A 14,858-nucleotide genomic window follows, 5' to 3' on the forward strand; every position below is an offset into this window, starting at 1 on the left:
AAGTCAGTGTGAAACCAAAAATGAGGGAGAGATGGAAATGTCCTGAACTAATAACGTTTTAAAAGTAATTATTCACAACATCATTTTCCAAAAATATACTATTAGTAAGCTTTCACTTCCCTTAATCTCGGGAATTCTGGATAAAAATTATACTTTAGAGGCAAATTATGAGCTCAATGATTTTCTCTGACTTGGTTTGGACTTACTTGTTTAGTTTTGTTTTCCAGGATGTTCTAAGTTTTAATTCCTCTAGGTAGAGGCGCTTACATTCTTCCAATTCTATTTAAAAGAATCTCGAGAAGTTTTCACTTTGGGGAGTTCAGATTCCCGACGTTGAATTCTGACCTCCATGTCACTTATGGAAGCGTCATCATGGTCATTTAGTGGGTCTACATTTTCTTGAGATGCTGCTTGTTCCTAAAGCCAACAAAAAGGATACATTTTAAAAATAATTATAAACTGAATAATTACAGTCTATTTGTATTCTTTAGTTTTAAGTCAATGATTTGGAGGGCAATTTAAATGTGAAAAAAGCTGAAGTTTAAAATATTTATCATCAATATGGAATGAAATAAATCTGAATTATGAAAATATTTTGAATCATCTCATCTGACTATTCCAATAAGAGAATCAATTTTAAATTTTAAAAATTGAACAATATGACTTAATAATCTAAGAGTATGGTGCAATTTTTAAATCACCCTTTTTCTTTATTTCCTAATAGTCTCGTTTTATATCAACTGGTCTTAAAAATAAAATGATTTTCCAGAAAGAATGATTCTCAAAGATCAACTGAGTGATAATAATGATGGAAACTGAACTATTAAAAGGAGAAGCAAATACCACCTTAGTTCCAGAAATCTAAAAAAGAAAAAAAAATTCTTGCTGTTAAGGGGAGTAGAATAATCACATACAGTATGTATATCTAAAACGTAATTTGCAGTGAAATGAATTAAGACATGTTAAAAATCAATGAATTAACCTGTAAAAATAGATTTTAAAATTTTTTTCTACTATATCCTGTATTGCTCAGTCTTCAGTATCCCAGAATTTATAGTGTTCTGCTTCACTCTTTTCTACCACATTCGTGACTATATGAATTTTGAGGTTTAATAATTTTTGTCTCCACTTTTTATTCTCTAGTTTTTCACATGACTTTTGTACTCCTTTCATAGCTAATAACTCCTGTTTAAGATTGATTTTCTTCAACAAGATGTAGACATCTTTTTTTTAAAAAACTTTGTAAAACAAATTTTTTTTAAAACAATTGGGGAACAGTGTTTTTTCCAGGACCCATCAGCTCCCTGTCAAGTAATTGATTCCAATCTAGCTGTGGGATGCGCAGCTCAGCTCCAAGTCAAATCATTCTCTTCAATCTACTAGTTATGGAGGGTACAGCTCACTGACCCATGCGGGAATCGAACCGGCAACCTTAGTGTTATGAGCACTGCACTCTAACCACTGAGCCACCCGGCCGGCCGCCCACTGGGGGCTCAGCTCCAAGCTCCAGCCATTGTTTTCAATCTAGTTGTGGAGGGTGTAGCTAACTGGTCCATGTGGGAATCGAACCAGCGACCTTGGTGTTATGAGCACAATGCTCTAACCATTGAGCCAACTGGCCACCCCACAGATATACATTCTGAAGATGCAGTTTCCAGTTTTGCTGTGAGATCATCATTCTGAATGAGTAAGATAGTATAATTTGGTTATGAAGGAAGTTGACTGAGAATAGTCTAACCCCAAACCAGTATCAACTTTTGAAATAAATTCAGTTGCAATAAAATGCCATCGATACTGTAGCAGAGTCTTAGAACGTGGAACCTTGAATTACTCAGAATGAAGAACAAGATAAAAGCACCAGGAGTCTCAAAAATGCACCTTTATTGTGATCGACTTTGCCACACAACATCTGCACTTGATTTTCTCCATTTCCTGAATGATTGATTCACGTCTTTCTTCTATAAAATGACCATAAGTCACCTCTGAGTTGATAGTCTCTCACCTGTTCCCACTTTAACTCTCCATCATTTCTTAAGAAGTTGTAGGGAGTTACCAGTAACTCATCTTGAGTTACTTCCGCCTCCGTCAGCTACAAACGTTTCATGGTAATTTGAATTGCTTGCCAAGAAGAAATGATTCCCAAGGTTAAGGAGCAAGCACATCTCACACTGTGAATGTTTAGTGAGATGATCGCTACATTTTTTTCAACAACAAAATAATGTCTTAATTCAGTAATGAATATCTTGTAATCCTCTTTTACTTTCCACGATATACGAGAACATCCTAAACAGCAATAATAACAACCACAAATCTGCTGGAATTTCAGTGATACTGAGCTGGGTAGAACTACTTTCCTGTAGATACAATGCTTATTTGGTAAGATGAGGTGAGTGGACGTAGTGTTTTTAAAACATGGCTACAAATTCTTGTCATTTCTCCATGAAATTCCCTCCCTTTTAATATGTGCTGGCCTCAGTAAGTAACTGGATTCTAGTGCATGGAATAGGGCAGAACTGCTGTGAGAATGCTGTGCCTGAGGCAGAACATGTGATACAGCTCCCCTCTGACTTTCTCTCTCGGGAAGCTCGCCCTGAGAACCCAGCCACCATGTCGTGCAGAATGAAGCAGCCCAGGCCGCACCCTCAGGCCTCCTATAGATGTTCGCGCTGAGACGGCCCCAGAGGACGTCCCGGCCAAAAGCCCGCTTCACCTGCTACACGTGTGTGTTACAGCCTTTAGATGATTCTCATTCGCAGCTTCATGGCAACCCAGCTGATGCCAAGTGGAAAAGAAATGAGCTGGTCTCACTGAGCTTCACTCGACTGCATTACTTGTGAACAAAACAGATGCTGTTTTGAGCCACTAGCTTTTGAGTTGGTTTCCTGAGCAGCAATAAATAACTGGCATTGATACTGATATTCAAAATGGTGTGAGGCCACAAAGAAAAGCAATCTAAAACCTGTAGGGGTGCCTTTCCCCCAGGAGGTAGGTGGAACCCGAAAGGATGTGGAGAAGAGTGAGAATGACACCCACAAGGGCCCCCAAGAGACGTTATTGGGGGCTTGCTGCCCCTGAAGAGGCTGACAGCGAGGACTTCTCAGCTGGTGAAGAAAATGAGTCTGAAATCTGGATGAAAGTGGGCTCTTGCTATGAAGTAACAGAGTAAAATCCATGAGATACATGAGCTAACGAAAGACTATGAACTAACTGTAAAGGAACCAGGACTCATTGTGTTCAAATATCTGTTTCCCATTTACAGCCTCTCCCACATGTCCCGTTGTCAAATCACGCTAAAATGAAGAAACGGCTTCTGGGTGAAGATCAAATTCACTGTGCTCCCAGGAAGACATGGTCTAAGGACGAAGACAAGACTGTAAAACCCTTCCTCAAGACCTCGATAGGGTTAAGCTGGGGCCTTAAATTCCTGGAAGGATCTTCCGAGTATAAGAATTTTAAAGGCCTGGTCCTACAACAGCTACAGGAAGCCCAAGAGCTTATCTCAAAACAATTTATGACGGTGGCTTTTCTAATGGCATGAACTCCAATAAATTCACATGCAACTCCAAGTTTTTAGGATAATCAAGTAGCAAAAAACCAGCTTGTTACCTTGGACTAATAAAAACCAAGACAGTGAAAAATAGGAGGAGGCCTGTGGGTCTTAGACATTTGGGTGGAGGAATGATGCTGAGGAAAGAGCTGCAAGCACAGGTCATTTCTTATGAAAAGGACAGAACAAAGAGCACACAGAGGACAGCAAAGGGCCATGGAGAAGCATTGGCCTGGTTAGGACTAAGTCCTAATCAAAGAACGGACAGCACACATCAGGCTGTATTTCAGAATTGCTATGGACTAACGTGCCTTCCACTTTCCATTTCTGCAGGGGAAACTTCAGCAGTCGAGCAGAATGTTGGGTGTGTGGGTGGTAGATAACTTGTCTCTTTGATTCTCATGTTTGCATATTGAAAGGAATTGTCCTCAAGGGGCTTTATCCTAGAAACCAAAACCCAGGCCCTTCATCCCCATTTGCACCAGTCTAAGATGGTAAAATCTCGGACTTGAGCCTGAGCCTGACGCCGTAACAATTGTGACTTGTGAGGGTATTGTGTAGGGATGAGTGTATTTTCCATGTGGGAGGAAGATAAAAAATAGTGGCCAGTGGGTAGATTAAGCTGGTTTCTAAATGTATCCCTAAGTTTTGACATATTCATTGCATAAAAACAGTAGAATATGGGTCAACATTAGTGACTTGCTCCTAATGAACAGAATATGTTGAAAGAGATTCCGTAGACTCTTTCACAAAGGGCAACACAGCTCCTGTTGGTTATGTCTCTGAGCATCTGAACCTTGGAACCAGCCCCGTGTTGTGGGGAGGCTCGGGCCACAGTGCGAGCCGGGTGTTCAGGTGTAGGTGTTCCTGCTGTCTGCCCCAGCTAGAGTGCCGACCAACAGTAGGCACCAATAACCAGACACATGGCTGAACAAACTTTCAAATGATTCCAGCCACCAGCCATGGAGCTGCCCCAATTGAAGCTGAGGGGAACAGAGACAGATAGTCCTGGCCACACTCTTCTTAAGTATGGATTTGTGTTGTCTCCATAACTGTTGTTTATGTCAGTCACTGTTGTTTATTTCAGCCACTCCATTGGGGAGTTAAGGAAAAAGTAGACACACCTTCTGGATTAAAAAAAGAGATAATAAGAAACATAACTTCCGCAGTATAAATTACAGATATCTTCTTTTATTGCCCTTTGCTGTATTGTGTTTTGCAACTATGTTTTACAAATTGAAAGCTTGTGACAATCATGCACTCAGCAAGTGTATGAACACCGCCTTTCCGACAAACTTGGATTATGTTTGGCATTTTTTAGCAATAAAGTACTTTTTAATTAAGGTATGTACACTGTTTGTTTTGACATAATGTTACCACACACTTAATAGACTACAGACTAGTGTAAAGTAAATTTATATGCACAATTCTTGTGATTCACTTTATTGGGTTACTAGCTGTATTGCCGTGGTCGGAACCAAATCTGCGGTATCTCCGAGGTGGGCCTTCAGTCTCCTCTATAGTGGAATCTAAGCAATGTGGAGACCGACTTACTAATGACACACAATGCGAATGAGAAGCAGCAGTGAATACAAGGAAGACGTAAGACGTTTTCCAAGGGTCCCCTCAATGACAGCGAGGCAGGTGTGCATCTTTAGAAGCTGCCCTCGACTTACGGGATACGGAGGACTGGCAAGGAGACACATGGTTCATAGTGCGATAGTTGGAAAACTAGAAATAGCCAGTTAGTAACCACAATCAAGCCTTTTTCCTGATTTCCATTCCCTAAAATTCTAAAGGAGGTAGGCAGCTTTCAATATTGATTCATCAATCTAGTACTCAATCTTCACCTCCTTTTCCTCGGTGAGGAAATAGAGAGCATTATGGAATCATTTTTAATCTCAGTAGTAAAACAATCATAGTCTCCTCTGGCACTATTTAAATACAATTTCTCCTTTACCTTACTTCAAACTTGTTTGTATGGGAAGGGAAGACCATGTCTTCTGTATCTTACACCGAAATGCTTCTCAGTATCACACAAATAGGCTTTGAAATTTTGTAATTCACATCACTAATCTATTATTTGTTTCTGATTGATTTCTTCCTGATTTTTAACAGCTGTACTCTTGGATGGGATGAAATATTTATTCCATTAATTATACATTAAGCTAAAAGTACAACTATGCATCTCTACATAAGGAAAAGAAGTAGATACAGGGAGCTGTGTTTCTGAGAATGTAGGATCTATGCCAAGAACAAGATTGGCACCAGTGTTTTAGAAAAGAACCAGATCAAACAGAATCTACTTTTCAATTGCAAGATGATGGATTAGAGAGATTTCTAAAGAGGAAAGCAGACGGTCCAGGTTTCATCTTCTCCTTCCTAGACAGTGAAATCTATGGAAGAGTCTATGGATTAGGAGATAAACAAAATGAAGAAAGTGGTCCACCAAGTATCAGATCCTATTACCGACATTCGATGGAAATGGGACTGAAAGGGAGGCACTGGGTTAAAGATTAATGTTTTGAATGAAGAAAACAAAAGGAATGAGTCGCCTTTGTAAGCCTCATATCCCATCATGTAATAGAGTCACCAAGGCATAAGCAGGCCACAGGCTCCATCAAGAAGCAAAACATCTCCACAGAAGTGGAATCAAAGATATTCTACTACACTGACATTTTATTATTCCATAAGACATCTGGTAATATGCAAGATGACTCGGAAAGAGTTCTCATAACATTTGATTTGGTAATGGCATAAAGACAGATCTATAGATCAATGAATCAAAATTAAGGATCCAAAAATTAACCCTCATATATATAGCCAAGTGATTTTTGACAAAGGTGCCAAAAAATCCAATTGGATGTGAATAGTCTTTTGAGCAAATGATACTGGATCAACTGGATTTCCACATGCAAAAGAAAAAATTAGACCTCTACATCATACCATATATAAAAATTATCTCAAAATGTAAAAGCTAAAATTATAAAAGCTTAGAAGAAAGCATAGGTATACGTCTTCATGAAAGAGTTTGTAATTGTGTCTTAAGAAAAATAGATTAACTGGACTCCATTAAAACAAAATACTTCTGTGCTTTAAAGGACACCATTGAAAGACTAAAAAGGCAAGCTAATGAAAGGGAGAAATATTTGAAAATCCTATACCTGATAAGCCTGATATATACCTGATATATATCTAGGATATATAAAGAACTCTTACAATTCAACAAGGAAAAGACAATCCAATTTTAAAAAGGCAAAGGAATTGAATAAACAGTTTTTCAAAGAAGATATACAAATGGATAATAAGCATGTGAAAAGATTGCTCAACATCATTAGTCATCAGAAAAAAATACATCAAAACCACAATACGGAGCAAAGAGTGGTTCCCTAAGGCTAGGAAGAGTGGGAAGGGCAGACTGGTACACGGTGAAGGCCAACAGTACACAGATACTTTCCAGGGTGATGAAAATGTTGTAAAACTGATTGTGATGATGACTGCATAAAGCTTTGAATACACTAAAAGCCACTGCACACTTTAAATGAGTGAACTGCATGCTATGTTCATTATATCTCAATGAAGATTGGAGCCAGTGCTTTGGGGTCATGCAACGGTGTCCTCCTTGGCTTTCGATCACTAGCCAGGGTTGAGACATAGGAGAGGTAACAGTATGCCCTTTTATAGAAAAATGATATAGAAAAAAGCTGTCTTTTTCACTGTTTGCATCTGTAAAATTAAGAGAGAAATCTATATTGTACTGCTCAAAGCATTGAGTGGTTTATATTTCCCCAAATTAAGTGATTTCTGGATCCCAAACGGATTACAAATTACCTTCTGTTTTAACCTATTCATCTGAATATCCATTTCAGATTGACTGGGTTCTAAACCTCCAAGGAAACTAAGCTCTCCATTTTGATTGTCATGTAGCATCCTTGTATTCTGAAAGAGTGTCTTCAGTCTGCAGAATTGTAGAAAACGAGTAAGTCAAATTCTTTAAGAGTAAATATTTAATAATTATGTAAAGAGATATTATGTCTATCATACAAAATAAACAAATCTATAAATTATGATCCTCTCCTATTTGTTCCAGTATAATAGTTTGAAAGCATACTAATTAAATTATAATCTTTGGTAAATAACAAAACAATTGTGACACATATGATACAGACTTAATATTGTAACAATGTAAGGTTCTTATAATTAAAGTATTATTAATATCCACTTAAGATTGTTAGTATCAAACAATTAACCTATTATTAAATATCAGCTATAAACCAGAGATCAGTATCCAAGGTGAAGAAGGAAAGTGTAATATATGTGGGTGTTTTGAAAAGACACAAAAGTACCATTCAGTGCCTACTGACCACAGTCTACCAGAAGAAAAGAAAGTACGTACCAACAAGAGATCCTTCAAAATAGAAAGAGAACCGGAAAGAAAAATCTGAAGTCTGAGTGGAGGGGAAAGGAAAGAGGCAGGGCTTTAGAAGAAAGGAAATTGGAGAGATAATGTGTAACACGCTCTTCAAGTCTGTTTTGAGAAGAGATCTTTGCTAGCACAATGTTAATAAAATGTGAAGAATACAAAACAATGCAGAGAAAGACAGTGACATGAGGGAAAAAACGCTGAGGAGAATCAGAGAAAAAACTTCCTTCAGTAAGCAGCAAGTAAACAGAAAGCAAGCCACGTGCGGGCTTCCCAGACGTTGGGAAAGATTCCCTTATTATCTGAGTGAGATGATTACTCATCTCATTCTTCTTTAAGTTATACATCTGCTTTGGTATGTATGACATATTTTATAACTGAAAAATGTAGAAATAACATAGAAGCCAAATCAATAACAATTCTGATGTTGTTAAACAATACCACAGACAGGTTTTTAGACATTAAACTGTTAGAATGCCGAAGGGAAGAACACTACTAAAAGGAGGAAAGATTACCAAAGAGAGCAAAGACATCTTGCAGAAAAAAAGATTCAAGGGAGACCAGGAAGAGTGCAATTGACAGTATACGCAAAAGTCACTGTCATTATAGTTTTAGGAATCATTCAAGAGTAGGTATAATGTTTTGGCATTCACACAAGTTTGACTGTGCTGTGAGTTTCTGATGTAAATTTTTAAGTAGGATAACTTGTTTAATTATGAAATTACAGGTATGAAATACATTTGTACTTAGGTTTTCATAAAGTAAGAATTATAGTTAAATAGTAATTAATGGTTGACATGATCTGAAATATTAAAACCTTACCTGGTAAACTCTTTCTCTAATCCATCATTTTTCTTCTTTTGTTGATTCAAATTATATTGCAGAGATTCTGTTAACTTCTTATAGTACTTTAATTGTTCCTTTTCATCCTCAGACTTTGAAAAACATTTTTAAAGAAAGTTAATTTTAAAAATCTAGAGACTCACTCTTCTGTCTTTAAAATATTATTCCTCATGAGCTCACGAGTAATATGTGTACACAGGTGTATGAAATGTAGTTATAAGCCTGATGCCAGTAAGGACAGATTTCAAAAACAATGACTTTTCTTAAAACAGCTGCAATTGATTTTACAGTGTCATCATTGGTTTCCTGGAATTTAAATTGCCAAACTTTCTTAAAAACGGAGGTTTTTACATGTAAAAATACTAAGTGTTAAAGAACAGATTTAAATAGTGGCTCTATTTACATTTTAGCTTCAAGAAATGCTCCCAGAGACATTTTCATCAACAGTTCAAGATTTTACAGGCTTTATGAAATCACATTTTTCTACGATAATCTTTGAAAACTTCCCGCGCAGCCCACCTTACATGATTGTGATGATCTGACAGGAGTATCAGGAGAAGACTCTCATTCTCTGTAAGCGTTCTTCCATAGGTTACAATTCCTCCTTTTCTAGTAAATACTTTTCTCTTTAACTAAAGTTTATCTTCTCTATATTACATAAAAACATAACTTTCTCTTGATTCTTGTAACTTTTTTGTCTGTTGATCTGTTTTTCCCCTTGCATAGGACTCTGACCTTCTTTAATGTGTGGTCTCATCCCCAGGTCCATATTTTCGCCGATTATTATCTTCTTTTAAATAAGAATCTGACTTTCTGTCCTTATAATTGCGCTAAAACATTTTTCAGTCTCATCTCTTTCTTTAGTCCTTATCCTGCTTTACTTCTTATCAGCAACTGATAAGGATGCCCACACCCTTTCCATGGTCTTCTCAGCCCAACTCATTTCTGAACAGCAGCCCTGGTGGTCAGGCCTTGACCCTTTTCTAGTCCTCTTTTTAAATGCTCAGCTCCTTAAATCCCAGGGCTTCAAACCACATTCCCTCGCCTACAGTGGCAGCCTCGACCCCTTTCCTGAGGTCTTCTGTACTTTCCTTTTCCCCTCGAGCTCCTCATAGACAGTGTCCTCAACCACACACTCATAAACCATGACTTGCTGTGGATCAGCTCAGCTTGTACATTTTATGGGGATGCTTATCACTGTCACTGTGAGCGTAGCGTTATTTTCAGATGTTGGCAGCTCCTCACCCTTAGGATGTTGACCAGCAAATTTGTCCTGTTTTTCTCTCAGAATGTATAAGTTTTTCATAAGCTTCACATTATCCACAATTCGCCTTTCCATCTTTGTTTGTTTTTTTGAATAACTTCCTATTCCTTGGGACCTGACCTGACCTATGGAAGTGTTCTGAAATTCCTTTCACAAGTACACTCACTATCTTGTTTGAAGGCTTAAGTCAGCTGGAGCTGTGCTTTCTTCTCAGTCCAGATGCTTCCTCTCAACATTGTGTGGATCAAATATCTTAACCCAGGTAATATGTCACCTGGGGGGAATCATGAGATGAGAGTCTTCTAGAGAAGTGAGGGCTATTGATTGAATTGGTTGAAAGCTGTCATTGTTAATCTTTTGATTTATGGTGTAGACCTTATGGTGGCTGATAATTCTGTCGAGATCCTAACTACTTCCCCTAGGAATCTATAGTCCTTCGTTATTTTGGTATAAGCTTAACCAGTTTTGGGTGTGCTTACAAATTTTTCAATTTTTTGACATTCAATATTACTTTATATTAATTTATATAAAATGTTATTTTATAATATTTTATATTAATTTCAGGTGTACAGCATAGTAGTTAGAATTTACGTAATTTAAGAAGTGATCCCCCTGACTCGTCTAGTACCACTTGGCACTATACTTAGTTATTGTCATAGTATTAACTATATTCCCTATGCTTTACATTACATCCCCGTGACTATTTAGTAACTACCAATTTGTAGTTTTTAATCCCTTCACCTTTTTCACCTTGCTCCGAACTCCCTTCCCATCTAGACTCATCTGACACCATGCATCGTGATTACAATATTATTGACTATATTCCTTATTCTATACCCTACATCCCCATGACCACTTTGTAAAAACCAATTTGTACTTCTTAATCCCTCCCCTTTTCACCCACTTCCCAAAGCCCCTAACCAGCTGGCAACCAACAAAATGTTCTTTGTATCTATGAGTGTTTTTGTTTGTTTGTTTTATTCTTAAATTCCACTTATAAGCAAAATCACATTGCATCTGTCTTTCTCTGTTTGACTTACTCCACTCAGCACAATACCCTCCTAGTCCATGCAGATGGCAAGAACCCATTTTCTTCCATGGAATATTCCCCGAGCAATATTCCATTATACACACATATACCCTCTCTTCTTTATCCATTTATCCATTGATAGACATCCAGGCAGCATGCGCATGTTGGTCATTGTAAAGAATGCTACAGTGAACACATGGAAGTACAAGTCACCTCGAATTAGCGTTTTTCGGTTTCTTTGGATTAATACCCTGAAATGGGATATCTGGGTCATTCTTTTAGCCTCTGTTTAAAAGTCTATATTGTATGATATAAGTATTGCTCCCACAGATTTTTAAATTTTATTTTATTTTCATGAAATATCTGTTTCCAGCCCTTTATTTTCAGTCTCTGTGTCTTTTGATCTGAAGCGAGTCTCTTGTATGGAGCATATGTAACGATCTTATTTTCTTATCCTTTGAGCCACCCTGTGTTTTGATTGGAGCATTTGATCCATTTACACATAAAGTAATTGTTGATAGATATGTAGTTACCCACATGTTATTAATGATATTTTTGCTCTTTCTGTTTTGTGTGTTTTAAAGAAGTCCCTCTAATATTCCTTGTAATACTGGTTTGGTGCTGATGAATTCCTTTAGTTTTTGTTCTCCAGGAGCTCTTTATCTGTCCTATGATACTAAATGATAGTTTTGCTGGGTAGAGAAATCTTAGCTGTAGGAGGGTCTTTCATCACTTTGAATGTTTTGTGCCCTCCCTTCTGGACTGCAAAATTACTGTTGAGAAATCAGCTGATAGTCTTATGGGTGCTCCCCTTTAGGTTACTAACTGTTTTTTTCTTTCTGGGTGCTCTCTTATAGGTAACTGTTTTTTTCTTGCTGTTTTTAAAATTCTTTATTTACTTATAAACTTTGGCATTTTAATTATGTTGTATCTTGGTATGGGCCTGTTTGGGCTCATCTTCTTTGAGACTCTCTGATTTCTCGGCTTATATGTCCATTTCCTTCACCAAGTTAGGGAAGTTTTCAGTCATTTTATCTTCAAGTACATATTGAATTCCTTCATTTCTTTCTTCTTCTTGTAGTACCCCATATGATGAGAATGTTGGTATGTTTGACATTGTCCCAGAGGTCCCTTAAACGATCCTCATTTTTTGGATCATTTTTGCTGTCCTTATTGGGTATTTTCTGCTACCACATCTTTTAAATCACTGATTCGATCCTCTGTTTTATCTAATCAGCTTTTCATTCCCTCTAAGACATTCGCTTTTTCAGTTATTTTATTCTTTACTTATGACTGGTTCATTTTTATGTTTTCTATTTTCATTTTTATGTTTCCTATGTCTTAGTTGAAGTTCTCCTTGAGATCACTGAGCATCCTTATAACCAGTGTTTTGAACTCTGCATCTGATAGATTGCTTGTCTCTATCTTGCTCAGTATTTTTCTGGAGGTTTGTTCTGTTCTTTTATTGGGCATGTTTCTTTGACCTCCCATTTTGGCTTCCTCCTTGTGATTGTTTCTGTGTATGAGGTAGGACTGCTGTGTCTCCCAGGCCTATTTGAGTGGCCTTATATAGTAGGTGTCCTGTGGGGCCCCGTGGCACAGTCTACTTGTTAACCAGAGCCGGGTGCTGCAGGTGTGCCCCTTGTGTGAATTCTCTGTGCTCTCCTGTTGTAGTTCAGTCTCTGTTGCTCTTTGTATGTCAATGGAAGGTATTGATCCTCAGGCTGATTGGTTGTGAGGACTGACTATGACTACAGTGGAGGAGCTGGTTTGGCACGGGCTGCCCCTATAAAGCAGGATTTGCTGTAGCAGGGCACTGGTATCTGCCCTGTGTGCACTTTGGTTGTGTCTTCCTTGGTGTTATCCAGGTGATGCTCCAGCTCTGTTCAACAATGATCACCAGTTGTGTTAGCCCTAGGGACTCCTGGCAGCGGCCCAGCTACAGGCCAAGATCAGCCACAGCCTGTGTCCTGTCTGGGGCCAACTAACTTGACCACAAAGCAGGACGCAGATGGCTGCCACCTGCACTGGGTTCAGAGGTGCCTCAAGAGTTCCAGTTGCAAACCATAGCCAACTGCCACTAGTGCCATCTTGGGTCTGCACAGCAAGAAGTAAAGGACAGCTAGAGCCACATAACGCTTGTTTGAGTTTTGTGAACCGTTGAGAGATTTTAGGCAAGTCTGCAGCATGAGCCAAGACAGGATGTTTTTCTTGGAAAGAACCACTGGAAGGAGCTTGGGTTGGCTCTCAAGTTGGGTGGGGCAGGTTCTCGGGGAATCACCAGAGTGGGATGGACAGTGTTAGCCAGGTTGATGTAGACTCAAGAGATGGCGGCTGTCTATGTCTCACACTGCGATGGGTGATGGATCAGTACAGAAACAATGGATTCTACAAGCACCTCTGTGTGGGAGAAAGCTCCCCTCCAGCCATCACCCTAAAGCCAGAAAACTTAGTTCCTCCCCTTATATCCCTGACATCTTTTGAACTACTGCCCAGTGTTGGAGTTCAGGGCAAATGAATCTGTCAGTTAGTAAGCCCATTCCAAGCCTTATAAGAGAATCAACTGGGACTCTAGTCACACTTCATCTCACCCAGCTAGAATGACCAGTGGTTTCCACAGCCAGAAGTTATGGGGACATCTCTCTCTAGCACTGGAATCCTGGGCTAGGATGCCTGGTATGGAGCTGGGACCCCTCACACCCCAGGTGGACCACCACAACCAAGATATCCCTCTAGACTTTTAACAGTCACACAGGGGTCTGGCATCAGCTTGTTCTGTTTTTCTGCCCCTCCTACCAGTCTCGAGGTGACTTCTTCTGTATGTCCTTAGAGTTAGGACGACTTTGGTTGAGCTAGACTTCAGGTGACGCTCAGTGATGATTGTTCTGTAGTTTAGTTGTAATTTTGATGTGATCGTGAGAGGAGACAAGCATGGCATTTACCTACTCTGCTATCTTGACCACAAATTCCCAATTTTTCAATTTTTGATACCTTAATATAATAGATTTCTCTATAAAACTGTGATGTGACAACTCATGGAATTCACATTCATGTAAGACTCCTTATCAACACATTATCATGTCACTCATATGAAAAGTATGCTAACATAATGTGACTTAATTGACAAGAAGTCTAGACAAAAATTTTTTTTCAAAGTTTCTTTGGCCACAAGAAGGACCATCAGCACAATCTTCTCTTTCCCTTGATGGGCATGTCTGTGTAATGAAATTGCTTAGACCTGGCTGCTGTGACTGAAAGACACCAGCTGGAAGGTACATCTACGTCATTGGTCCGCCTCAGGGGTCACAATGCGATCTTATGATGGGAAATCCTAGGGAGCCTCTCCTACAGAGGACAGGAGGATGGCAGGGGAACGTTGTTCTGCTTAGGAAATAGTGATACGGTTTTCACTGTCCATCAGGAAATTGTCATCCTGGATGACACATCAATCTTTTCTGACATTGAACTGTTAAATCTTTAAAAGCATATGATTAACTCAAGTGATTGGAAAAAGATTAGTTTCTACACTTGCAAAGCTAGGAGCACTATGTTACTATATAAGGCCTTGATTGGGCATTCATTTCTACTTTTACACTGGCATCTCTTTTCTTTTTCAAAATCCAACAAAGAGAAAAGTATATTCTTTTCAGGAAACATTTGCATAATGACCCAGTATTCGTTAATGATGAACAAAACAAATTAGAACATTAAAAGTAATTCATTTTTCAAATCTCACTAAAGGGTTTAGATT

General features: G+C 38.6%; 1 protein-coding gene across 1 annotated transcript in view; it reads right to left on the reverse strand.

The window, feature by feature from the left end:
- Window positions 1-279: 279 nt before the first annotated feature.
- The window catches only part of LOC117020055 (ankyrin repeat domain-containing protein 18A-like), a 91,985-nt gene continuing 77,406 nt past the window's right edge, over window positions 280-14,858 (reverse strand). Inside the window, 3 exon segments of the mRNA XM_033102256.1 lie at window positions 280-417; window positions 7,379-7,505; window positions 8,793-8,905. Coding sequence (XP_032958147.1) covers window positions 280-417; window positions 7,379-7,505; window positions 8,793-8,905 — 378 coding nt within the window.

This window comes from Rhinolophus ferrumequinum, unplaced genomic scaffold (genome assembly GCF_004115265.2).
Source record: "Rhinolophus ferrumequinum isolate MPI-CBG mRhiFer1 unplaced genomic scaffold, mRhiFer1_v1.p scaffold_63_arrow_ctg1, whole genome shotgun sequence".
Taxonomy (NCBI): domain Eukaryota; kingdom Metazoa; phylum Chordata; class Mammalia; order Chiroptera; family Rhinolophidae; genus Rhinolophus; species Rhinolophus ferrumequinum.